The 27177-nt window shown below is 43.8% G+C and overlaps 1 protein-coding gene and 1 non-coding gene across 6 annotated transcripts in view; one reads left to right on the plus strand and one right to left on the minus strand.

Moving 5' to 3' along the window:
• The window catches only part of Hdhd2 (haloacid dehalogenase like hydrolase domain containing 2), a 30136-nt gene extending 6911 nt beyond the window's left edge, over positions 1–23225 (plus strand). For 4 of the 5 annotated variants that reach the window (XM_050151600.1, XM_050151598.1, XM_050151601.1 and 1 more), the window contains exons 3-7: positions 3554–3762; positions 7306–7390; positions 16499–16715; positions 18952–19015; positions 21938–23225. In XM_050151600.1, the coding sequence (XP_050007557.1) occupies positions 3554–3762; positions 7306–7390; positions 16499–16715; positions 18952–19015; positions 21938–22041 (679 nt within the window). In that variant the 3' untranslated portion in view covers positions 22042–23225. Of the gene's footprint in view, positions 1–2862; positions 3015–3553; positions 3763–7305; positions 7391–16498; positions 16716–18951; positions 19016–21937 lie in introns of those variants that run through there. The other variant, XM_050151603.1, reaches the window with a different exon arrangement.
• LOC126507391 (small nucleolar RNA SNORA40) lies at positions 1810–1932 on the minus strand. The gene has a single exon (XR_007593515.1). It is a non-coding gene; the product is annotated as a small nucleolar RNA SNORA40 (small nucleolar RNA).
• Positions 23226–27177: the final 3952 nt, after the last annotated feature.

Here is a 27177-nt window from a genome sequence, read left to right on the forward strand (position 1 = left end):
TTTTTTCTTTCATTTTATTTATATGGTGGATTACATTGATAGATTTGCGTATGTTGAACCAGCCCTGCATCTCTGGGATGAAGCCTACTTGATCATAATGGATAATTTTTCTAATGTGTTCTTGAATTCGGTTTGCCAGTATTTTATTAAGAATTTTTGCGTCGATATTCATGAGTGAGATAGGCCTGTAGTTCTCTTTCTTGGTTGGGTCTTTGTGTGGTTTTGGTATCAGGGTAACTGTAGCTTCATAAAAGGAATTTGGCAATGACTTTTCTGTTTCTATACTGTGAAATACATTAAGGAGAATAGGTATTAGCTCTTCTTGGAAGTTCTGGTAGAATTCTGCATTGAAACCATCTGGTCCTGGGCTTTTTTTAGAGGGCAGATTTTTGATAACTGCTTCAAGTTCTTCGCGACTAACAGGTCTATTTAGATCTTTCACCTGGTTTTGGTTTAGCTTTGGCATATGGTACTTATCTAAAAAGATGTCCATTTCTTTTGTATTTTCCAGTTTTGTGGCATACAGGCTCCTGTAGTAAGATCTAATGATTCTCTGAATTTCCTCTGTGTCTTGAATATGGATATTTGAGAACAAAATTAGAGATTTTCAAAACAGCAATATAAAATTTGGTACTTGTCATTTTCAAACCTTAGAATATTCACTGTGTGCTGTTAATCTAAAATCCGGTGACAAGCATCACCACTGCTGGGTATGAGGGCAACAGCTAACACAGGCTGCATCCTCCCTCTCCATGTAGACGCGCAAACATAAGAATGTCAGTGTCGCTGGTGCTCACGCAGTGGAGCTGCCCTGTTCTTCTGGAGTCATGACGTTAGCTTTGTAATTGGAGAGGTGACGGGTAGAGCAGTATTTAACACCAGTAGACAACTGGGTGCCCAGCTAGACTGCATCCTTGGCATAGTCTCTGTCTGAGTCAGGCCTTCTATGGTGAGCTTCTGTGTTTGCTTTCTTGCTTTTTCAAGTATCTCATGCTGGCCTTGAACTTAAAATATAGCCAAAGGTGGCCTTGCACTTCTGATCCTCCTCCTTTAACCTTTCGGGCTGGAATTGCGGATGTGTGCCACTACGCCCAGCATTTGCAGTACTGGGGAGCAGAACCCAGGACTTTGCACGCTGGCAGGCACTCTTCCAACTGAGGGACATCCCAGCTTTATTTATTTTTAACAGCTAAACTTAATTTTTATCTCCTCCATAAAAAACACTAGAGAAGCTGAACAATAATGCTGACTTTCTACACACTGTATAAAGTGTATAAAGGCTTTATAAAAATGAGTAAAAGTAGGCAGAATTATTTAAACTCTCTGCTTTTCTATCTAGGGGATTTCCTCTGTGATTCCTTTACTACTTGTCAGTCACCACAGCTTCTCCAGAGCCAGGGCTTGATTTCTCTCCAGATCGCCCTCCAGTTAGAGTGAGCTGATGTTTACTCCCTCCAAGCCCATGGTTCTTCTCTTTGATTTTCTTTGATCTACATCTGAACAATGGAAATACTGATGGCAACGTCAGCATTCCCTATCTGAGATTATTAACGTTAGTTTCTAGAAGCTGTTTACTTCAGCGTCCCTTTTAGAATGAACCCTGTGCAACTTCTTAGCACGCTGAGCTCAGGTAATATTCCCACAAGCTGTCGGTCACACTGAGTGACTACAGACCTGTGGGATATGCCAGTGCTTCATTGAAGCCAACACCATTCGTTCACAGTAAGACTCGCACCTTCAACTCCGGACCTCATGTTCAAGTGGAAACCTATTGTCAGTACCTCCATAACTTTTAATTGTCTTAAGCATCATATTCCTCTATGTATATATCAAAACCCACACTGACAAAGAGTTCTGGGTTGAAAAAGAGGGCTTACTTTCCCACCTGTCTAAGCTTTGTTCATAAGTTCAACAACATCACACATCAGTACTAGATCTTACTGCTCTGAAGAGGAGTTTTCTGCTCTAGATTGAGAGAAAAATCTTATCTCTGCTGAACAGACACACCTCTGTGAGGCTGTGTGGCCTGTGAACCAGCACTCTGTCAGGCAGGAGGCCGTCCATTGTTCTGTCTGAGTCTCTGGCAGGTTTTCCTCCCAGGGAAATCTTTCCACTGGCCCTACCACTGTGGTTTTTATAGAAACAAGGAGACAAGGGAAGTGAAGGACACAAAAAGATTTTGTTTGTTGAACGGGTGTGGTTACTGCACAGTAACTCCCATTTTTGGGATAAGAGCCATGTTGAAGTAGTCAGTTTCTTTTATTAGATAAACCACCACATTTAGTGTGTTTTGCTGAAAAGCTACCACACAGACATTATAGAGGTAATCGTGATCACAGTGAATTAATCAAATAATTTTATTTAATGCTCCTTGGGTGAATTCTTAAAACTCTTCTGTTAAATTCATTTGCTTGCTTTAAATTGTTTTTAGTACTTTTATGCCTTTGTAGCCTTCTGGGGAAGACATAAAAAGCAACGCTGTTAATATAAATTCTAAACTATAGTTAAATTATAATTACTTCTAGACTTTATGTTAAAACACTATTGAATCAAGAAAAGATTATTTTTAAAGAAGGCCAGATTCACAAATTATTTTTCTGAAACCATCCAATTATTCAAAAGCAGATGGAATCAAATCAATCCTTCATGTAAGCAGTTCAATTGGAGATGGGGTCTTGCTGTGTAGCCCAGGCTGGCCTTAAATTCACTATGCCCAGAGCAGCCTCAAATTTTCTGTAGAAGTACAGCTAACAGCTCCTGGGTCTGACAAGAAAACCACTTTGTTTGTTTTTTTATTCTATTTATTTGTATGTTTGTTTGTTTTTCAAGACAGGATTTTTCTGTAGCTTTGGAGCCTGACCTGGAAACTCGCTCTTGTAGACCAGGCTGGTCTCGAACTCACAGAGATCTGCCTGCCTCTGTCTCCTGAGTGGATTGTGGAATTAAAGGCATGCGCCACCACCACCACCGCCCAGCTAGAAAACCAGTTTTGAGTGTTTCTCTTAGCTGTCCAAGTAAGTTCTGTTTATAAACACAGTGACTCACTGGGGTGCAGCACACTTTGAGAGATGTGCTGGATTATCTATTGGACTTGTTTGAGGTTTTTTTGTCACTTGCTTCCAGAATCCTTTCTCAGGTCTCTAGTAACTGGGCATCCTTTGTTCTCCAAGTAAGGGAAATAAAACACTATTCCAGAACATGGAAGCATTGCTGTACCCGCACTGCTGCCTAGCGGGGAAGTTACTCGCCTCCCTGAGCCTAGTTTTGTCATGTTCCATCAGTGGGCAGTCTTTACGATAACTCACCTCTCAGACCCATGATGATGGTGGGGCTTCGTTTCTTCACTAAACTCCACAGCACAGGGCAGCTGGAGCCCAGAAGGTCTCACAAAAGTAGACATAGCTTTCAGAGTTTAATATTCCAGCTTTTGGAGGTGAAGCACTGCCCATATGGTATAGACAATTTGTAAGCTTTGGGCGATTATTAAACAAATAGGTGGTATTGTGGCCCATGAGACAAAACCAGCCCTTCCCTCTCGGTCTGTCTTCCCCAGGTTGCGCGCTGCCTCTGTGATGGTTAGGTTTGTGACCAATACAACCAAAGAGAGCAAGCAGGACCTACTGGAAAGGTTGAAGAAATTGGAGTTTGACATCTCCGAGGACGAGATTTTCACTTCTCTGACGGCGGCCCGGAACTTAGTAGAACAGAAGCAAGTGAGGCCCATGCTGTTGGTTGACGACCGTGCACTGCCTGACTTCACAGGTGAGAGAGACTCAGGAGTTACTAACAAGTCCTCAGACCTGAGAGCATGCGGAGGAGGCATCTCCTTAGAGTTCTCTGTTAGTACTGAAATGGGCCACAAGACAAACCGAGAAAACATATGGAGCCCTTGTAGACTGGAGGAAAGCTGCTCCTGCACTTCTAGGGTCGACTTTGCCAGGTCATCTGCTGTGTGAATAGAGCTTGGATCTGAGCTGATGTTTCTCAATTCTTTTTCACCACCATTCACAATAAGAGATTGGCTGTATAGTGTGTGTGTGTGTGTGTGTGTGTTTCTGTGTGTTAAATAGTACTCTGACTTTGTGACATATGCTGTATTATCTGTTTGGGCTGTTTGATTTTTAATGCTAGAGTATTCTAAATTGATTTCATAATCTGTTAGTGAATTTTGAGCCATGGCTTAAAAAAAAAGAATTATTTTGAGTATTATGACCCAACCCAGGATGTGCTCTCTTCTCTTGGTTAGATGAGATAAATAAGGGCCTTCTTAGGAACACATGCCATTCACAATTAATAGGAAATATTTTTCAGTAAAGAGAAAACTGTTTCCATTTTGGAAACAGTAACTGTGGGAAATGTCCTAGTTATGCGAAGCTTTGCTGCATTGCTTTGTTGTCATAGATGAGACTGTGACTGATAAGTATATAAAATAGATGTGAATATTCTAATTATAATTCCACATGATAGCTTTCCAGGTTGGTCAGAACCTCCAGACCTGTACTAATAGGAAATACACCCGGGTACCAATCAGAATTATCACTTGTAGAGAAACGGAAACCAACTTTGACCACCTTCAACTGAAAAACAAATACATTACCATCCCTGAAAACTTTCCGGATTGTACAGTCTTCCGCTGAGCGTGCCTTCGAGCCGTGACAAACTCGTATTCAGACCATGTTGTCTGATGCCATTTCCTTCTGTAGCTCCTGAAAAAGTGGCTGGCGGCTCCCTGCCTCAGCAGGTAGTAGATGAGTCATGCTTGGTGCATTATGTTTGTAAAGAAACTGCCAAAGACCTCCTAATGAGTGCGTGTCCAGAGAACACTAGAAGGGAATGTTTCACTACCGAAGAGAACGGTGTGGGAGCTCTAGCTCCTTGGCTCTGCAAAGACTGGAACAAGCACTTCCTTCTTCAATTAAACCATATTTTAGAATAACCAAATATTTGATAAAAGTTAAGTTCTTTATAGAAGAATCCCAGGTAGAAATGACAGAATTAAACATCATCACTTGATAAGCCCTCAAGAAACAGGCAAGAATATCAATAGACCTTAAAGCATTAGCGGCAAGGGTGATATGACCTTCAAAGTGGAGGGGTGTGGGTAATGGCTCCTTGTCTCCGCTGATCAATTTCAACATCGCTGCACGTAGAATACCAGAATCATGTTTCATGATACAATATAGTAGGAAATTCATAGTGTCATCGCCTACGAAATGAACTAGTTGGATATGGACGTATATAAAGGAAAGCTAGGGATAAAGGAACGACTTAAACACTACTACAGTCAGCCAAATGCAGTGCTGGCCTCTCCAGGGCTAGCGTCTACTTGCGCCAAGAAGGGGTGGAAGCGAACTTAGAGAACGAGAAATAAAAGATAACAGGCAGAAGCAGCATGGGGATTAGAGGTTGCCAGCTTGACATTCCCTATGTTAAGAAACAGTTTGAGATGTTTGGGGAAATTCAAGTATTGGACGATATTAGGAGCTACTTACTTTTTGGTATTTATATTAAGGTTTTTAATATTTTCATTATTGATTAAAAATACTGAAATATGAAAGAGTGGAATGACACAGTAATCTGGGATTATCTCTATAAAGATTTTCCAGAAACACAAAGGCGGATTGGTAGAACGATGGATCTGTCTAGGCTCATAATACTAGCTTTCTGCTTTCGTGTGTTTATGGATATTTTCATGAGAACAAGAAAGGTCATGGGCAACCAAAATGGCTCCATGGATAAAGGCACTTGCCACAAGCCTGAAAATCTGGGTTTGATCCAAGGGGACTATTATTGTGGAAGGGGAGAACCGACTCCTACAAGTTGTCCTCTGACCTCCACACTTGCACCATGACTGCTGTGCACATGCACACATAGACACACACAATTAAAATGTAAAATTTTACAAGGCCATGTGGTAGCCCGCAGAACTGTCAAGGAAGCTGAAGAGTTAGTGTTCAGGACTGTGAAGCCAGAAGCAATGTGCAGCAGCACCCACAGAACTAATCAGGTGCCCCTGATGTCCCTGCCAATCTCAGGGTAGACCTGTGGCCCCAACAGGCTCTGCAGCTGGAATCTGATAAGGTTGGTAGCTACTTCTTCAGAGGAGTGACTTCCTGCTTCTCTGTACTAGCAGAGCTTTAATCTTAGGCCACCCTGCTTAGCTACAAGGAAACCCATTATTCTGGTGCTCCCTGCCTCTGCCCCTGTGATGCCACATGAGCCAACAAATTCTCCATCGCCAATGTGATACAGGAGCTGAGCAACAAGACCAGTTTCCGTAATCAGCATGGTTGTTTCTGAATAAACTGAGGGATAACAGAACAAGCTTTGAATCTTATTTTTCCTTTCTGACTGTAATAAAACAATACTAAAATTCTAGATTCTGTTGTGGCAGCAGTAAGCTAGAATTGGGACATAAAAGTAGAATCCTCAGTCAGGGTTGAAAGAAATCTTGCCATTCAGTGATAGACTATACCTCTTGGAACATGCTTATATACATGAAAATAATCAATGTGTGTGAATATTTTAAGAAAATGAAAATATCTTTGCCAACACTCTCTGCTTCAAAGGCAGATGTAAGAATTAACACTAAACCTCCTCAGTTCTCACTACAGGCAGCTATCTTAGTTTGTTCCCGCAACAAACTTTAACAAGTTATTTAATACTCATGGCAATTAGTAAGAAAGACATTTGAAAATGGGTGTCTGGGCACAATGATGGGCAAACGTGGATTAGTATATGCAAAATTATGTGTATGAATGTACATAAATTATCACTATGAAGGTAAATGTGTTTGTCATATCTGATGTCCTATTATTAAATACTAAGGCCTTAAAACATGCTTTAATATGTATGAAACTAAAGGTAGATGAGGAAATTATTATAGAGCTGTAGAATTCTATGTGATGGTACTTTCCATATTTGTCATGCATGTGCCAATTGGAAGTCTAATTTCCCTTGCCTCTGAGAATTTCATTCCTTCATCAGCCACTGATGCTCTGATAGATGTTCTTCTGGCTGTAATCAGGGAAACATTCAGAAATCAGGCATCCCCAAAAAATACCAGGTTATAATTTTCAATGCAGGTATTCTAGATACTCAGTAGCTATAAAACCATGTGTAAAGAATATGGAATAATAATGTCTCTTCCCCCTCCTCACCTTACCCCACCCCTCTCTCTTTTTCTCTCTCTCCTCTTAAGATTTTCAAAATGTACTTCAAATTATGGTGACAGCAATGTGCACACAAGTGGAGATTTTGTCGCTCAGTGTGGCAGCCTTAAACTCTCCCTTTTTCCCTTGCCAGGAGTACAGACAGGCGACCCCAATGCTGTGGTCATCGGCCTGGCACCAGAACATTTCCATTACCAGCTTCTGAATCAGGCATTTCGGTAAGCCAGCTGCTTTCCCTCTGACCTGTGTTCTCCCTTCGTTTCTTCTTTAGAATTTAGCACATGAGATTTTGTGTCTTAATTTCTGACTACCTGGATTGCACATGAGGACATCTTCCAGGTCACTTCTGGGTCAGCATTAAATAATACTAACTATCTTGGGTTTTGTTTTATATTCATTCATTCATTCATTCATTCATTCATTCGAGACAAGGTCTTTCTGTGTAGCTCTGGCTGTCGTGGAATGCTCTATGCAGGCCAGGCTGGCCTTGAACTCACAGAGTTCCACTTGCCTCCTTCTCCCATATGTTGGGATTAAAGGCATGTGCCCCTATGCCCAGCTTTGTTTTTAATTTTTTAAATTAACATTTATTTCTTGTGCGTGTGTGCGTGTGTGTGTGTACATGCAAACATGCTCACTCACATATCTGTCACTGCATGGAGTTCAGACAGCTTTCAGAAGTTGGCTCTTCTTTCCTTTCACCATGTGTGTCCTTTGGATCAAATTTAAGTCACTGGGCTTTGCTGCAAGCGCCTTTACCTGCATCGTCTCAATTTGTTTGTTTTTCTAATATCTGGACGTTAGTGCCTGGTGATCATTTCCCCCTCTTATATATAGAAGCAACATTCTAGAATAGGAATTCATAATAAAATTGCAGCTGGAAAAGAAGTAGGTTTTTACTATTATTATTATTATTTTATTACTCTTGGCATTTTCCACTGACAATGCCAGCCACTGAGAGAAACATCCAGCTCCTCAGCTGAAAACAGTGAAGGTGATTCCCCTCATGAGAAGCCAGGCTATGAAGAGTGGAGCCTTGGTGCTAATGAAGGACTGCCCTAGAACCTGGCTGTAGAGTACAGATGGAGGCTCAGGTACATAACTTGCTGTATTGTTGGGATGGAGGCTGAAGAAGAGTAAATCCAGAAGAATGTCAGATTCCAGCCTCTGCAAGTAGCCGAGAGCTCGTGGGACAGCCAGGTAGAGGTGCTCCAGCAGTGTTCACAGACACATGCACGCCAGCGCTGTCAATCCAGTGTGTGTGTGTTTAGCCAGCACGAGCTGCTGCAGCTTCTTCCAAAAGGAAAACCATGGACTTGTTCTCTTACTTTCCAAAATAAGTTGGACAGAATTTACTTACAAATCTGATCTGGAGAGATATCGTGGGTTTTTTTTCCCCCTTAAAGTTTTCATTTTCTCATTGTGATTTTTCTTATCAAACAACTGAACAGTATAATTTGCCTTTGCATTTATAGCAGATGAATAGTTAAAAATATTACAGAAGATACATTGAATCAATTTACAAAAAATATCAATGGTTTGATAGGGATGTAGAGTGCTTGCCTGCCAGGTACAAAGTCCTTGGTTCTCAGACGGAGGCAGAAGGGCCAGAAGCTCAGTCAGCTACGTAGAGTTCAAGGTTAGCCTGAAAAACAGACACTAACTCAAAACAGCAACCAAAAATAACCAAACAAAAGAAGGAAAAGCAAACAATGGCCTGGTAGATGCCCAGTATTTTAACCACAAGAACACTATTTTTTATTTTTTCTTTCCAGTATAAGGACATACAAGAATCACCCTCTCCTATCCTCGATGTAGAATTCATTTATTCATGTGTATGTCCTGTAAGAAGCTTTAATTAAACACAGTAGCTGGTTTACACATCTGGCTACATTGTTTACTGTCAGTTTTGGAAAATAGCCATCCTCATGTAAATCTGAATGGGCAGAAATTGCAGTTTGAGGGCCAGCATTTTTTTTGGTTTTTTGCTCTGTGCATGATCATTGTGAATCATTGGTTAATGGATTAATCCTTACAAATCACCAGTGTTTGCAGCTCTTGTAGGCACTGTGATGCTCAAACCTTTACTTAAAATTCGTCTAGTAATTGCCGAATGGCTTGAGAATGTACTTGACAGTATATGCTATTAAATATCTTATGCTTCACACACTTTAATTGTCCTGCTTTAGTTCCTGTGCAATTGTCTGCCTTCCTTTTGTAAGACCTCCAGCCTATCCGAGTTGGGGTTTATTTGAAATAGAAACCTGCATTGTTCCTTACTCCCGTTACTTTTTATGCATTCATCTAGCCACAGATTTCAAGAAGAAATTATTGATTGATTTTAGCTGGTAATTTGGGAAGGACATATTTAATAGGAAGTTGGGAGGTCTCTTTTAAATGAATACTAGACTCAGGGTAATAAAATGTATGTTGACATAATACTGGCTCTGTAATTGCTCGGATGCTGTCTAATTAGTACACTTTCCTAACCATATTGATTTTTTCAGACACCACATTTTAAAGCATTACAGTGTACTTATAGGTCAACTCTAATTTCACAAACGCACTTAACAGCTGGATGGAGAGTTAACAAAGATTCTGGGTCTTGGCCTTGTTTGCATATTGATGTTCCCACAGAGACTGTGCCTTCCACCCAGTGGCTGCAGCTGTTTGGATTATATGTGGCAAATATAGGCATCTCAAATGAACCACCGATTAAATTACTATTCACGTTGATAATGAGAATAAACGTTGGATGCTAAAGCCCATTGCATAACTGCCTTCACAGGCATTATGCATCAAGACAGATGCATCAAATTTCATATTACACTGCTTCATCTCTATTATATTTTTAATGAACTGGCCTCTCTAAAATTCATGGCACATACATACATCTGTCTTACCTGCCTGTGTGAAATTGCAAATGATTTTAAAGAATTGATTTGGGGGAAAGATTATAAACCAGCTGTAAAAAAAAATGCGTATGATCTGGATTTATTTTGTCAAAAACATTCAAATCCCAAGAACCCGTGGTGACCTCTTTCCTTGATGCACACTACAGGAAGAGGTGGTGTTCTGTACCTATTGGCTGTTTTAAGAAGTAGAAATCACCAGTGCATTTGATAGCGCCTATAGATGCCCCCGCGCCCACGCCCTGGTGGTGACTGTAGTGTTTGGGCCATGAGTGTGGTGCTCCTGTTCCCATGCGTTTCTTCATCTGTGTTGCATATGTAGCTATCCCGAAATGGTAGAAAGTATTAATTTTCATCTTTTATAATTCTTCACCAGTTTTCTTTCTTAGAAATATTGTATGATTTATTAATATGAAAATAGTTATATTTTTAAATTTCACAGCAGTCTTACTTGATTATAGAAAGGTCTGTTTATCTTACGATCATAACTAGAAGCTCAGTCTTTGAACCTTTAAGTAATGCATCAATTGGAAGGAAGACTACGTAGGTAGATTACTTAATAACCTAACCTGATCCTAGTATTAATAAGTCGAAAAGATAACTAATCATGGAAATAGCGTGTTTCCATTGCAGAAAATTATAAAGGCTAAGAAAGAGTAAACTAGAAATTATCTGCTTTTGTCACCTAAAAAGAATCATAATAGTGATTCAGTGTTTTAGCACATACCTAGTTTCTGTGCACATACTCGTATATACTAGAACAATGTCACAGTACACAGAGATACAGGGCATCACAACCTCACATTCAGTCACGTAGGGGATGCCTGCCTGAGAGGCAGCTCTGCTGATGACCTCTCTCTTGTCTGAGTACTCTCCCAGGGTCAGAGCTGTGAAGATTTGGGTATGTTTTGGATTGAGGGGTTCTTTTTATTAAACAGTTGGGTGGACTGGAGAGATGGCTCAACCACTAAGAACACTGGCTGCCTTCCAGAGGAAGCTCCAGATGCATAGGTCCTTCTCAGGTACATAGGCAGAACATTCATAATATCATTTAATTCTTTTTATAGTTCCATACGTTCATATAAAGAAATGTAGTCATTTTGACCTCCCGTTCTGTTTTCTCATCTCCCTCCCTCTCCCGCTGAACCTTCCTTCTTCCCAACAAGGTGGAAGGAAATTGTTAACGTTGCTGTTGACTAGAAGAGACTTCTTTAGGAACTTACCTTCTTCCATAGCAACAACAATCAGGTGTAAGTGTTCCAGCATGTTAATTATGAACCAGAGGAGGAGCGCAAAGGGGACGGGAGGATGAGCCGTTATGGCCTCTGTGAGTATGGTTTGCATATACTCTTGAACCTAGGTATTTGGAACCTGTGCAGGAGCAGTTTCAGAGTAGTGTGGTATCAAGATCAAATTAAAAAATTTTTTGTGGGACTGCTCAATTTTTTTTTATTTATTTTTATTTTTTTGTTAGTTTTTCGAGACAGGGTTTCTCTGCGGCTTTGGAGCCTGTCCTGTAACTAGCTCTGTAGACCAGGCTGGTCTCGAACTCACAGAGATCCGCCTGCCTCTGCCTCCCAGTGCTAGGATTAAAGGCGTGCGCCACCAACGCCCAGCAGGGACTGCTCTATTTTTGAAGTGGCTTTCTACTATGCAGTCCTAATTAAAGTCCAAAAGGGTCAACGAGATGACTGAGTGACTAAAGGTGTTTGCTGCACAATGACCTGAGGACCATCTCTGGAACCCCACATAATGAAAGGAGACAACCTACTCCTACAAGTTCAGACAGTAAGAAGTTAAAGCTTTGGACATGAGGAATGCAGAAAATGCTACCAGAAGATTTTAGACAGCTGTGTAACCTAAGCTGTGTTCACAATAAAGAGCGCTGCACCCCAGGTGCTCCCATTGTCAGCAGCACTGCTCCCCCCCCAGGTAACCCCTGCTCTGGCTTCTGTCACTACGGCCAGTTCATGGTCTGTTTTGTTGTTCTGAGATTTGCCCGCATGTTGACAGGCAGAGGACCTTCACTCCCGACTGTGCTCATTCTTGCACCGTGTGGTGTAGCAGATCGCATGTGCTCTCCAGGCCTCTATCTGCTCTTCCTGGGCACTGGCTTTGTGTGCAGCTTTGCTCCTGGAACATTCTTCTGCATGTCTCTGGGGACATACACATTTGTTGTCTTGGGTATATATTGAGGAATAAAGTTGCCAGATAGTGAAATAAGCAATGGTTTAGTTTAGTATGTGTTGCCAGTTGTCCCGGTGCTGGCACTAAGTCTAGCATTCTCATTAGCTGCACTTCCTCCACATTCTCACCAGTCGTTGACTGTCTGTGCAGTTGCGGCTGTTCCTGGTATGCACGGTGAGGTCTTACTTTCTCTGATGAGTAATGTCGTTAGGAAACTCTTCACTCGTTGTTGCACGTTAGACAGCCTCTTTTATGATGTGCCCATTTGCATCTTTTGCTTTTCTGGCTGAGTTTTGTATTGATGTGTAATTGGCATTTTATTTTATTTATTTGTTTATTTATTTTGGTATTTCAAGACAGGGTTTCTCTGTGTAACAGCTCTGTCTGTCCTGGAGCTCAATTTGTAGATCAGCCAGGCCTTGAACTCACAGATCTGCCTGCTTCTGTTTCCAGGTGCTGAGATTAGAGGCATGCACTGCTCCCACCGGTGTGTGATTGGTTTTAGTGTGTTGTATATACCAGTGTTAGTTTCCGTAGGTACTACAGATACTGTAACCTGGACTGAATTTGCCTTTTTGCTCTCCTCTTAATATGAGAGCACAAAGTTCTTCATTTTGATGGGTCCAATTTGTGACTCTTCTCTTCTGTTCCACGTTATAACTCTTTATACCCCAAGGACATGGAGATACTATATTTTCTTTTTTCTTTTTTTTATTTTATATTTTCTTCTTAAGCTGTTGTTTTGCCTTTAACAATTATGTATGGGATCTTTTTGAGTCCTTATGACTCAGAAAAGGTAAGAATGAGTGACTGAGTGAGGCCCGAGGCAGGGTCTTCTTATCTAGCCCAGCCTGGCATTGAATTTGTGATCTCCTGCCTCAGCTTCCCAAGAGCTGAGTGTGTGCATTTCCATGCCCACTGATGGAGTCATTTCTTAATGCATATTCGCTTGTTCAAGAAACATTATAAAAGAGACCTGTTCTTTCCCCCACTGAATGACTTGATATAAACCAAGTGACCGTGTATGTAGCGTGTTTGTAGATTCCTGATCGCTACACTGCCATGGTTACTGTATGATCGCCTTGGCTATGCTGTAGCCTTTGCACGTCCATATAAATTTTAGAATCAGCTTGTTGGTTAACCTTTTAGGAGATCCCTGGCATTCACTGATGCCTTATTAAATATATGGATTTGCATCTAAATGATAATACATCTTCCACCTATAAAAATAAAATGTATATTCATTTATTTGGAGTTTCATTCAGAACCATTTTGTGAGAGGTATGATGCCATCTTAAACAAAAAATGTAGTGAGGAATAAAACTGAAGGCCAGTTTGGAGATTCTCTTCCAGTGAGGAAGACAGACCAAGCAGACGGATAGAACTACAGGGCGAGTGAGAGGAAGTCCGCTCACTCGAAGGAGGAACTTGGGAATGCTCTCTTATGCCTAACACTCAAGCTCAGACCTGTCAGAGAAAGCTCTGTGAATAGTGTGGAACCGTTCAGTGGTGGGAACATTGAGTCTGTGAAGCAGGACAGAGTTTTAGGGTTTTTCTAGGAAATGAGAGGGGACAGTGTCTGAACACTGCCCATGGTTGGGAAGGTGGCTGGAGATGCTCTGGGTGGGATGGGGAAGACCTGGCTGCTGTGTGACCCGTATTCCCTGTTACCTGTAGTGAGAAGTATTGATGGTCTTAAGAAGGAGGAACATGATAGACTCCCACTGTTGCCGGGCAGTGGATTGGAATCCTAAGGCAAGAGCAGCTTGCAGATCTGTGGGGAGGCTGTTGTGTCTAGTTCAGGTGAAACAAGAATGTTTTGAGATACTTTTATTTTTGTTTTGAAAATAGTGGATCAGAATACAGGGAGAGGGAATGAGTGGGAAATCCAAGTAAACCTGGATTCTGGCTTGAGTCACTGGGTAAGCTTCTTGAGATGAACAGAGCAGTCAGGGAGGAACTAGGTGAGGGAGGCTGCTTGTTAGATGTGTGGGTGTCTGACAGATCAGACTAGCCCATCTTCACCCCAAATGCCGCAGGCTGGTCCTGGCCTCAGAGAGCAGCTACTTGAAAAGATGGAGTAGTGTGTCTAGGAGAGCTCCCAGCTCTGACCCTGGTCCTGGCTCTCTGTGAAACAAGGTCCCTCTCTAAGGTCCTCTGCAGCTCTGAGATGTAACTCCCCATCTGCTTCTGGGCAGCTTATCCCTTACTGTGCTGCCTTGGGGTTTCTGTGTGACTCTGTTCCCCAGCTAGGATTTTTTTCAGTTTTTTTTTTTTTTTCTTTGCTGGACTGAAATTTATAGGCAGAGGCTTTGGTATCAGGCTTTCTTATCTTTTCCTTTTATTTCGTATGCCACAGTAGACTTGTAGTTCAGAAGTTTCACATTTCATGCCAACGTGTTCTTTCTAGTAATAGAAGTAGAAAGGCCCCATTGTTGCAGACTTAGTAGATACAGGAGCACTCGAGGAAGAAAGTAGCTGCTTTTAAGACACTTATTTTCCTTGACACAGCATTTTACTGTATGGCCCAGACTGGCCTTGAACCTGAGATCTTCCTGCCTCTGCCTCCACAGAGAAATTCTGATATGTGCTACCATTCCTGACTATTTGCATATTTTCTGAGAAATATTTAACCACAAAAGACCTTTAAATCTGTGCCTAGAAAACATTTACTTAATTGTGCTTCAAACGGCTCATGCTGAGGCAAGAGCCACCCTCCCAGCCTCTACGGAGACAGCGCGGGCTTAGAGAGATGGAGGAGGAACCCACAAGTTCAGCCCTTCCAGGGAAGACACTCGAAATTAAGTATACACATCGATCAGGATGGTAATTCTCATCCCCAGTTAATATATAATAAAATATTAACTAAGCTAAATCAAATGAGTTTTTAGTTTAGCTCTATAAGTGGAAAGCAATTTTGAGGTCTATTACATAAAGAATTTCAGTTCCGTGGTGGAGAAGCAAATAAATGGACTTGGGAGGCGGGGCTAGGTGAGTCATCCCGGGCTGCACTGAGCCACTGCTAGCACTGTGGTTCCTTAAGACCAGCAGAGGGGCTTTGCAGCCTCGGTCCTGTTCTGTGAGCAATCTGTAGTAACTAACAGTAAACCTCTCTAATAGTCCGGCATTGGTTTTTACTTAATAAAATATTTAATCATAAATGTCGAAATTCTGCATCTCCCACAGGAAGTTATTTCTGTGCCCACTGACAAGAATAATTTAGCAGTTTCATAGCCGAGCGCTTAATTACTCATAATTGTGAGGGATAAGATGTGATGAATTCTTCCTCCATGGACATACTAAATATTTTAACTAAGTAGATGACTTAAAGTAAATTAAGCTAGTGAGGTCATTTATTTCATGGTTAAAATCAGATTAAGTAATAATATCATGTCTCCAATTCCACTACACAGTAACCAAATACAACCACCTCTATTTGGCTAACACTGCTTTGTCGGGATGGGGGCAGATTTGAGAGGGAGGTATTGAGTTTGTGGAGATTTGCAATGTTTTTGCCTGAGTCCCTAAGCTCTCTAATTTTATGTAGAGCTTGTTTCTCACACTGCTGGGAAGTCTTGACACCTCTGTTCTGTGAGAGTATGGTTTGGCCTGTGTTAGACCTTGTGGTGGGCCCTTCAAACCTGGTTAGTGGGTCTCTCGGGATGATGTCCTGTTGAGAGCAGTCAGAGGCTCTATGAAGAGGGAAAATTACAAGGAGAAACTAGAGAATTCTCTAGTAAGCTTGTAAAGTAAAAAGCAACTTACATTTGAAGGAGAGGAGACAGAGTTGCACATACTTGGTGCGTGGGCTCCTTCATCACGGCAGCAACAACCCTGTGGTGTCTTCAGAGGCTCGGGAGCCTCCTGCTTCCCATTAGGGAAGGGAACCAACTCGTCTCATTAAGTTAAGCTTCTTCCCTCCAGTGCCTTATTTAGCTGTAGTTCTCTTAATTCGCTTTCCCTGGTGATTTGGGTAAAGTGTGTAAAATCACTAAAGGTAAAAGGTTGAAGCAATCCCAACTTTAATAATCTATCACCTTTCTTTAGTATCTGTGTGTAATTCCCAGCAGTTCTTTGTGAATTCATTAGAAGACAGCAAGTCATTAAAAGTTAATAAGAAACTATTTGTTTCTGTGAATGTGAGTAAAACCACTTTGTAAGTCTGACGTTTTCCCCCGCTCATAAAAGACTTGCTTTTAGCCTATCTCCATTTCCTCATCTCCCTAGGTTACTCCTGGATGGAGCCCCTCTGATAGCTATCCACAAGGCCAGGTATTACAAGAGAAAAGATGGCTTAGCCCTGGGACCAGGACCATTCGTGACGGCCTTAGAGTATGCCACAGACACGAAAGCCATTGTCGTGGGGAAACCAGAGAAGACGTTCTTTCTGGAAGCATTGAGGGACACTGGCTGTGCCCCAGAGGAGGCCGTCATGATAGGAGATGTAAGTATTAGAGCCAAAGAGAAGTCCTGAGTTATCTGTCTTGCTTTGAGATATAGCTTCAAATCCCTGCCTCCTGTAGCAGCTTTCCTGTGGATGTTCAGTGGTATTCTGGTAAAGACAGAGATGTTGTGTCTAACAGGTCTCCATTGTGACAATATATATATATGAAAAACCCTTTATACTCCAATCAGCTAAGTGCTTTATGTATTCTGCTGAAGAAAATCCCAATACAGATCTCATTTTTTAAATGTAGCTTATGAAGAAAACAACCTATACTGAAAGAATTCTATCGTTGTTGTCTTTTTAGCATATACTCATGGAATTACCCAATCGCTGTATCCATTAGCAAGGGATGCTGACCACTTTAGCTGTTTGAGTGGTGGGGCAGAGCCCGGAATGAGTAAAGGCCCTCAGTAGTCACCAGTGGTGATGTGCACCTGGCTTTTGTCCTCACCAACTGAGCCGGTATATTTGCTGTGTGTGCTGTGTATGGTAAGCTGGTAGGAAGGGTTCCTTGTAGCTCTGCATGACAGCGTGCTGCAGGAAGCAACCACTAAGACTGTCTGGTCCAACCCTTATATTACACATTAGGAAACGGAAACCTAGAGAAGTAGGTCTCCCACCTAGCCTTGCCGCATGTAGATCTCAGGGTCTTAGTCCCTAGGGGTGAAAGTGCCACCGTCCTCCTGGTGTCACCTGCTTCTGGAGTCTTCCACGAAAGTTATGGAATGGTCACTGAACTTGATTGTTGTTTGAGAAACTATGGCTTTTGTCCAGCCTTTTTCTCTTGGCATTCTACCTGATCCCCAGACAAATGTGTGTGACAAGTTAATTATCCGGGGCTGCAAACCCCATGGGATGCAGGGTAGGAGGGAGAAGCATGAGAAGTGTGCTCAGCTGTGTGCTGCCGTTATCCAGGAGACAGGCAGTTCCCCTCCGCGCCTCCCCACCCTCACTTCTTCAACAGGGAAGGTGCAGCTGTGTTAACATAAAAGGTCTTTGGTAGACCCAAAAGGAAGATGTTGGTGTTTGGGAAAAATCACTTTCATGGACTGTTATTGAGTAATAGTGATCTTTTTTATAGAAAGGAATTGTCTTGAGGCATGATCTAAGTGAGTGTGTGTTCAGGCATGAACTGGCAAGGTTGATTGTCTTGATGCCCCTTCCAGACTTTGAATTGTTAGTTACCCCACATCCATTGTCAAATCAACCAAGTATATGTCAGCTAAGTTTCAGATTTGTGGGAAATTTTTTAGGATAGAATTTTACTGTGCTGCCCAGCCAGCCTCAAGCTTCTGAACTCCATCAATTTTTCTGTCTTAGCTTCCTGAGTACTGGGACCATAGGTATGTGCCACCATACCCAGCCCCACCAGGCATATTCATCTCTGTCTTGAGTAAGAATTGGTCCAAGAAGCTCCCTCCAGACACCTGACTCCCAGTGTGAAATGAATGCAGACAGTCTGCTTACATATACTCCTTCACTTGATCCTAGCTGGTTGGGTGGGCTTGAAAGACATTTGAGCCACAGAAAAGTTATTTTGTAATCCGGCTCACTGACTGACTGAAGCTTGATAATTTACCTCTCAAGGATGTGGTTTCTCGTGGTCTCCTTCCAGAGACAAGCACGTGAGAGGCATGGAGACATCACTGTGCTCTGTGTTCAGTTACTGGGGCTCCTGCTGCGATGTTTCCCTTCTGCCCTGCTCTTGCTCTCCAGCATGGCTTCCAGCAAGAACGTTACACAGAACTCCTTGACCCTTTATACACATGTTATTTTCTTGTATTTTAAGAAAGAAGAAAAGCAGGGTTCGGTGGTTTGAATAGGTATAGCCCCCATAAACTCGTTTGTTTGAATGCTTGACCATAGTGAGTGGCACTATTAGGAGGTGTGGCCTTGTTGGAGGCAGGCTTTAAAGTCTCATATATGCTCAAGCCACACCTAGTGGGACAGGTTGCTTCTGCTGCCTGCAGATCAAGATGTAGAACTCTTAGCTCCTTCTCCAGCAATATGTCTGCCTGCACGCCACCATGAAGATAATGGACTAAGCCTCTGAAACTGTAAGCCAGCCCCAGTTAAGTGTTTTCCTTTCTAAGAGTTGCTGTGGTCATGGTGTCTGTTCACAGCAATAGAAACCCTAACCAAGACTCAGGGAATTTTAGGTGACCAGTGCAGCCCAATCAGTCATTGGTGGAGTTTGTTGGCAAGCCAAGTCTAAATATCTTTGTTTTCCCAGGATTGCAGAGATGATGTTGGTGGGGCTCAGAACACTGGCATGCTGGGCATCTTAGTCAAAACTGGTATGTATCTCCTATATGTGACTTCACAGATAAGATGGGGTGGGGCGTGGTGGCACACTTCTAACCCCAGCACTTGGGAGGCGGAGAGTGGAGGATTGCCGTGAGTTTGGGGCAGTCAGGAAACCCGGTGTCCCCCGGAACCAGGCTATCAGAGGTCACAGTTGCCACAGCAGCCTTGGCGGAAGTGGCAGAGCTCTTCGGCACTTTAGCTCTCTTCTGCCATGAAGCCGAAAGGCAATGAGTTTAGGTTCCAGGGAAAAGGCAGCGAGGGATGCTGTGCTGGAGAGCCAGAGCGGACTAGAGACATTGGGACACTCACAGAGAACCGCACACCATTGTGTAGGATCTCCAGGAACAGGCCTGCTAGGTGTTCCTGTCTGTTCATTGTGCACTCTTTAAAAGTCAATGCAGAAACCATTTTTCTTGTCTCATAACGTGTTCTGTTTTGATGCTCAAAAGTTCAGGAGCCTGGGAATACAGCTCAGTGGTAGAACACACGTGATCACACGCGGCCCTGGGGTTGAACTTTAGCACCAGACAAAAACAAGAGTTTACAAATTATTTCCACTAAAATTCGTTTCCTTCACACAGTCTCTCAAGTTTAGGGAAAAGGAAATGCCTTCTTTGGCAGGTGCGGCTCACCCGGTCTTTTAGCAATGCAGTGGTTAAGTGTCCTGCGTCATGAGCTCAGCTGTGCTGACAGCTGTGTGGGATGGATAAGCAAGAATGGAAACATGGAGTCACGGAAGAGTTAGTACAGGACAGTGACCACCAGAGTGCAGTCTCTCCAGAGCTGCTTTGAGTTTAGCAACAGAAACAAAAGTATAGATGATTGGAAAATGTCAGGCAGTTCAGTAAGAAAGAACCGACGAGGCACTATGTGCAGTGTGAAAACGCTTGAGCTCACGTGGGGCCGATTAGAGCCGTGCAGACAGTAAACGCCGTCACTTGGGAATTCCGGGTTTCTCCGTCTTCTCCCACCCCGGAGCATTGCAACCCTACGGTGTAAGCCGCGAGGAAGCAGGGGAGGAGTCAAGCAGAACAGTAGTTCATCCTCCTTCCTTGTTTTGCTTTCACTCTCCCCCACTGAAGGGCCCTAGGATAACTGCTACTAGTCCATGAACGTTTCCTTTCTCAGCTCATACAACTAAGAATATCTGCCAGCCACCCACTGGATCTGTGCAGTACCGTGGATGGCCATCTGCCCCAGCTGGTCTGTCAGCAGCCTATCTCCGCTGCATCCTAAAGAATAAAGCAACTCTAGCCCTCACGAGAACAGGCCATTCATACTGTTGATCTTAGAAAAACTAAGAGGAAGCCCATCATTCTAATCCACGGTAACAGCTGGCGCAGATGACTTTGAATACAGTGCAGCGGACAAGCACTAGCTATCCCAGAATTTAAGATTACTCTGAACATCTAAATCCATACTCAGTAAGAAATGCTTTTCGTGGACTGTCTGAGCAATGTTGCTTCTTAGTGGTAGCATATGGTCAGTTTTGTATGCTCAGCTGTTGGTTAAAAGGACTTCTGACTTGTCCTAACCAGAATTTATTTCCGTTTAGGATGTGAAATACTGACACAGAGAACTGTGAGTGACTGTCTTACAGCACACAGGCGCAGCCGCTGCTGTGAATGGGGCAGGTGGCTCTCTGCCTCATTCCTTCAGCCACCATTACTGAGCACCTGCTCTGTGCCAGACGCATAGCGTGGGCAACAACTAGACATAGACCTTTGCCCCTGTGTCACTGAGCCGTGTAGGAACCCTCATACTAACTGCTCTAGCAGGAGCACCCCAGAAGCCCATGGCCTTAGAACACTAGATCTAGAAAGTAGGTGGATAGTCAGTCACTGACATGCCAAGTAGGAACTGCCCACAAATTTGCTGTCAGCAGGACTTAGCTGAAGAATTAAGCAGTAGTTTGCTGTGTGGAGCTAGCATCTTGAGAGGGGCAGTAAGTGAGGTGTGTGTTAATCACCTTTACACCTTTGATGTTAGTGTAGTTAGGAAGAACTCCAGCAGGACAGAACAGGAACCTCCCTCTGGCGGATCAGGGAACTGCAGAACACAGGTCTGTTCTGTGAGGGAAGCTGACTAAATTCAGGCAGAGAAACCCTGGTAAAGTTGAAGAATAAATAGGTCATAGAAGAGGAGACAGAAAAAGAAAGCACAATGCGCTGCAGTCATGCAGGCCACAGGCAAGCGGCAGGCACTCTCCTCTCACGGAGGGTGGAGCCTAGCTACCTATTTTTCCTCTTCCCTCCCTGTCTTCTCTCCTGCCCATTTTTTAAAGACATATTTAGGGAATGTTTGCCATGCGGCCATCATATTAGGTGATAGGAATCCATTGGGGTGCAGAGCAGATATAATCCCTGCTCCCAGAAAACAGTCCCGATTGCTGTGAGTCATTAAACAAGTGGGTAGCTACAAATGTAAACGTAGTGGAGACAACTGGATGCTAGTTGGGACGGGCGAGAGAGAGTGATGAAGAGGGGCCGTGCTGTAAAACCTCCCCCACGGCCCCTGCAGGGACTGATGAGTTTGAGAGTCCCAAGTTAGGCAGAGGGCCTGCACTTGGCCTATGCTTTATATCTACTCTCCTATTTTAAAACGCGTTGATTTAAATCAGCAGCCCATCTTTAGGACTGAAGGTTGAGAGAAGATGGTTCCGTGATGTGAAGGGAACCTCAGCTGTGAGGTGACCCCATACCTAGAGCTTCCCTTTGTGAGCGATCAGAAGGCCTGGGAAAGTGATGAATGTGACCATCCTGAACTGCCCCCTTGTCTCCTGAAGCCTCAGGGGAGAGTGCTTTGGGGGAGATGGAGTCCTCGATTCTCTGGTAATTTAGGGGTGCTCCTGGGTGTGCTGAACCTGGCATTCTAGCTGTAGCTTTTGTTCACGGACTTTGCCTTCATTTCAGGGAAATATCGAGCCGCAGATGAAGAAAAAATTAATCCACCTCCCTACTTAACTTGCGAGAGCTTCCCTCACGCTGTGGACCACATTCTGCAGAATCTCCTGTGAACCCACATCTTCCATCGTCTGGACCGGATGGATCCCTTTCTAACACAGTGGCACCAGTAGACAGCGCCATCCAGTGCTGATCCCGTGGAACCTTCTTCATTGTGCATTAATTAGAGAGAGGGTATTGAATTGCAGCCAGCCCTAAGCCTTGCTAATCTCTTTTGTTTTGTTTTGTAAAAGAAGATGAGACCCAAAGAAAGGGAGAGTCGAGATTTTGTGCCATTCTTGTTAAAATATTCATCAGGCTCACTGGGCTGGGGGAGGGGGGTGGAGTGGAGGAGCACTCCTCACTTCTCGATCCTCTGAGCACAGAGCATCACACAGGGATGCACTGGAAGGTGCTTTAGGCTGCCAGCGAGATGCAGAGTTCAACTCTGAAGCCCAGCAGAAGAATGCAAGACAAGCAGCATGGCAAGCCCTTCTGCCGAGATCCTGTGGAGCTGCTCTAGCAGATGTGGAAAGGAAATCTTCCACAGTATTCCCAGCACAGATGACTTCTTTTTCTCTTCATTAGCCAGAGATGACTAATTTAAATTTAGAACCCGAATTTAATTTAAAATAATATTTCCATTAATAACCTATTCATTGCAGATACCTATTATACTGTGTAACAGTTGTTTTGGAAATTTTATGTAAAATTAAAACTATCAGTATTTTACAGATGTTTTAATTAGACATTGTTATTAACAGGAACAGTGCAGAAACTAAAATCAAGCCTTTAATGTCTTATAGACCGTGCATTTTTGAAGTTAGTGTCCACTGGGGACCTATTAACTGTACATTTGCAAGATTTCATTATTTTTGCCTCTGACACTATGGGAGAAATCTTGTAGGAGCTATTGGGACAGATTCAAGCTTTTATGTACTTCTTACTACAGTGGTAAAATGAGATCTCGTCTCGGCGCCTGGATTATTCTTCTCATGTTAAACCCACCCAAACGAAGGAGACTAAGTAGGTAATGATTTTCCCGGTGCATTTGCATGCTGTGCTAATCCGAGGCCGTGGCAATTGTTTCCCAGGGCTCTTGGGCATTGAATTATTAGAATGTAATTGTGCATCATTGCTGTGCTCACCTTATTGAGGCACACACTGATGTTAATGAGCCTCAGCTCTGATGCTTGTTTAGAGATCAACTCTGTCTTGGATGGAAGGGAACAAAGCTAAATAAATGTGCTTTAGTGAGTGCTTCCTTCTTTTCTGCAATGCCCCCAACTTGGTGCTTACACACTGTCAGGTGCAGGTGACAGTGTGACCTGATTGCCACGCCCAGTCAGAAGGAAGTGTGGAGTGGCTGGGGGTACAGCTGCGAGCAAGAGTAAGTCACCTCACCCCTCCCCACACAGTATTGTGGGAGCCCATATTCAGTACTCAGCCTAGAGAACCCGCAAGGGCTGAGATTGGTCTTGAGGGTCAGATGCTGTGCTGCACAGACCTCAGGAAAAGCTGCATGTGGGTAACAGCTCAGACGGCGAGAAAGCAGCACTGCCCTGGCACCTGGGCAAGGGGCCACATCCATCTGTGGTCCGGGATTGGGGTGCCAGGGGCAGTTCCTTGCTCAGGAGTCATATTCTGTAGCTGCTGTGCACTGACGCTGTGCTGGCTTCAGTTATTGTGGGAAATAGTAAGACTAGAAGACAAGGCTTTTACCCTAAGGGGCTTTCTAGTTGAGAACCTAGGGAGACTATACCGAAGGTCACTAGGAACACAGGACTCCTGTGCTCTCTGATGACTGTCCCACCTGCAAGATGGAGTGCAGCCTCACAGCTTCCTGCCCAGGCCATCCCACATCTCTTCACTGAGCAAGACTAGTCCAGTCCTTCTTTTTATGTCTGCTGTCACACAGACAACTGAACCAGTGGAAATGAACTGAATATCCCAGGAATGTACTGCTTGGAGGCTCACTGTGGATGGAGAAGAAACGGTGGAGCTGATGCTCTGGAGACAGACAGAGCTAAAGCAAAGGTCAAGCTCATGATGGATCACGTGAATCATGGCCACAGGATGATGTGAGGGACCTCAGCCAGGCATCCAGCCTGAAGAAGCAGCTTGCTCTAGTGTCCCTGAGGACCATGGGAATCTGAGTTCGGAGTGTTTCTGTAACATAATTAACACACATTAGGGCTTGTTAACTGGCCTTTCTAGCAGTCCAGGATAGCCCAGAAGCTTGGTATCTTAGACTTGCTAGGGCACAAGCAAGGAAATCAGGACCGCGAGGGGTGCACCCACACACTGAGACAATGGAGATGTTCTATTAGGAACTCACCAAGGCCAGCTGGCCTGGGTCTGAAAAAGCCTGGGATAAACCCAGACTCGCTGGACATAGCGGATAATGAGGACTACTGAGAACTCAAGAACAATGGCAATGGGTTTTTGATCCTACTGCACGTACTGGCTTTGTGGGAGCCTAGGCAATTTGGATGCTCACCTTACTAGACATGAATGGAAGTGGATGGTCCTTGGACTTCCCACAGGGCAGGGAACCCTGATTGCTCTTTGGGCTGAAGAGGAAGGGGGACTTGATTGGGGGAGAGGGAGAGAAATGGGAGGCGGTGGAGGGGAAGAGACAGAAATCTTTAATAAATAAATAAATAAATAAATAAATAAATAAATAAATAAATAAATAAAAAAGAAACACTGCAGTAAGGGTCTCAGCAGTCTCTTGGCCTCCTGCAGGAAATGTAACCAAGTGTTTAAGGGGCTTCCTCCACCAGCTGTCTGAGTTTTCCTTGCTGCTGTGACAAAATGCCTTGATAAAAGAAACTGGAGGGGACTGGAGAGAGGGCTCTGCCGTTAAAGGCTAGGCTCACAACCAAAAATATGAAAGAAACTGGAGGGAGGGCGGTTTTAGCTTATAGCTCACAGTACAAGTCCTTCTTGGTAGGGGATTCAAGGCAGCAGGAGCTTGAAGCAGTGGCTCTCCGTACATCCCCACTCAAAGAATGCACTGTACCTCACAAGGGCCTTTGTCCATCTTACACAATCCAGGATCTTAGCCAGGAAATTGTGCCACCCTGAACACACACTTCTCACCACCTCAGATCAAGATAATCCCCCACCGACAGCCTAGAGTGACTCCAGATTCCATTGGGACAGCACCAGTCCCACACACACAGGCCACCTCAGAATTAAAGGGTTATGTTGTGCTGACACAAAAGACTGGATCCACACTGGTTTCGTCTCTATCTTCTAGGCCAGCAAACGGAAGAAACGATAACAGGAGCGTGGAAAGGTGCAGACGATAGGGCATGATAGGAATCGACGGTTGTCACGAGCACGGAACACACTGGCGGAGTGGGAGTCAGTCCAGTAGTGGCCGGGTTTCTGTCGCTCCTGACTCACACAGCTAGAGGCTGGGTTCTGCCTGCCTGACACACCACATCTATCATGACAGAGACCAGCCCGCTGTGATGGCTCTGCACAGAAAAGGGGCCACCCCATTGTGACAGGTCCACAGATGTCCCCAGACGTGATGTCAGATGCTACCTTGGAATGATAGCTCTGTCGCTTCTCCCTTAATCCCACACTTTCAAACGCCAGCATCCTGGAGGGCGGGGAAGGTGGAAACACCCTGTATTTATTATGTTCAGTTAGCTTTGGATCAGTGGTTCCAGTAACATGAAATTAAAGTCCTTAGGCACGTGCAGTAAAAAATTCTTAAAACTGCATTAATCTGTTTGACCAAAACAGCCCTTCCTGAGTGGCAGAATGAATCCCTTCTTGATATCACAGTCATTTGCGTGGAGCCATGTTTACATTATCATGTTTGTTTGTCATCAATCACAAAGATGTTTCTCCACGGAAATTCATGAGGGAGGGCTTTGCTGGCTTTTCATGATAGCAGCCATCAAGGCCTACTAGCTAGAAGCACATTTCTGTCTTTAAGAGGCAGCAGTGAGGCGCCAGATCAAAAATCATATGAACTGCATAGGTCACCAACAACTTTGAGTATCTTCTAGTGTTTACTTTCATGTCATAGGCATTGGAGCTATTTTTGTGACTGACGTGCCTGAGAAATTTGTATTTATTAGATGCTTACTGTGGCTAAAGCAGAAGGAAGACAGCAGGCACAGCTCTGTCTCCTAAGATGGGTGTCCGCAAGTCAGGGCATTGAGGCATATAAAAATAAACCTAGCCAATACAAAGGACTCTGACATAGTCAAAGCAATGGTAGACTTCCTATATAGAGTGCAGAAGCTGGGCGCTTGGGAACAATTTCCATAACTTCTGGGGTTCAGGTAGCTGTTGGCCTACACTGTTTTAAAGAACATCTTATTAAATCAGCAGGAATGAAAAAGAACCTCAAACCACAGTCCCCTTCATCTGAGTAGGACACTCAGAGTCACAGCTGCTGGATACAGTGCAAGCAGCTGGTGAGAGACGAAGAAGACAGCCATCGACAAAAAGGCTGGGTTTGCTGGTGTGGTCCACTTAGACGTCTACAGGATGCGAGAGATACAGGAGCAAGGGTGACTAACCCCAGTTGCCACCATTTGAGGATGATGTTCAGACGCAAGTCACTCGCCGCTGTTTCTGGGAAGATTAGACCTGGCAGATGTTGGGTCTGAGCTGTAGACCTGGCAGATGTTGGGTCTGAGCTGACTTACTACTGTGCCCTTCAGAGAGAACTGGCCCTCACCAGTTCACCCTCTCTACCCCTGCCTCACACTATACCTACCTAGCACACTTGATTCCTCTGGTATCAGTTTCCTTGATACCATAGGCTATAGTGGTTGTGAACTCTGATTTATAACAGATAACAACAAAATATCCCACATGTTGGATTAACTTAAATTTTATTTATACCAACTACGAAGAAGTCAACTTCTCATATGTTGAAATAAGGAGCGGCGGGGCTGCGTCCCCAACACCCCGGCCGCTTGGCTAGCTCATGCCCGAAATAACAACACACAAACTGTATTCATTTAAGAACTGCTTGGCCCATGAACTCTAACCGTTACAGGCTAATTCTCGCATATGGACTAGCCCATTTCTAATGATATGTGTAAGCACCCCAAGGTGCGCTTACCGGGAAGATTCTAGCCTCTGTCCATCCTGGGAGAGTTGAGCATGGCATCTCTGCTCCAGCAGAGCTGTCGGGTCTCTCCGGGAGCAGAGCAGAGTCTGACCTCACTTCC

Source organism: Alexandromys fortis, unplaced genomic scaffold (assembly GCF_014885135.2).
Source record: "Alexandromys fortis isolate MF-2015 unplaced genomic scaffold, M_Fortis_MF-2015_v1.1 scaffold_71, whole genome shotgun sequence".
Taxonomy (NCBI): Eukaryota; Metazoa; Chordata; class Mammalia; order Rodentia; family Cricetidae; genus Alexandromys; species Alexandromys fortis.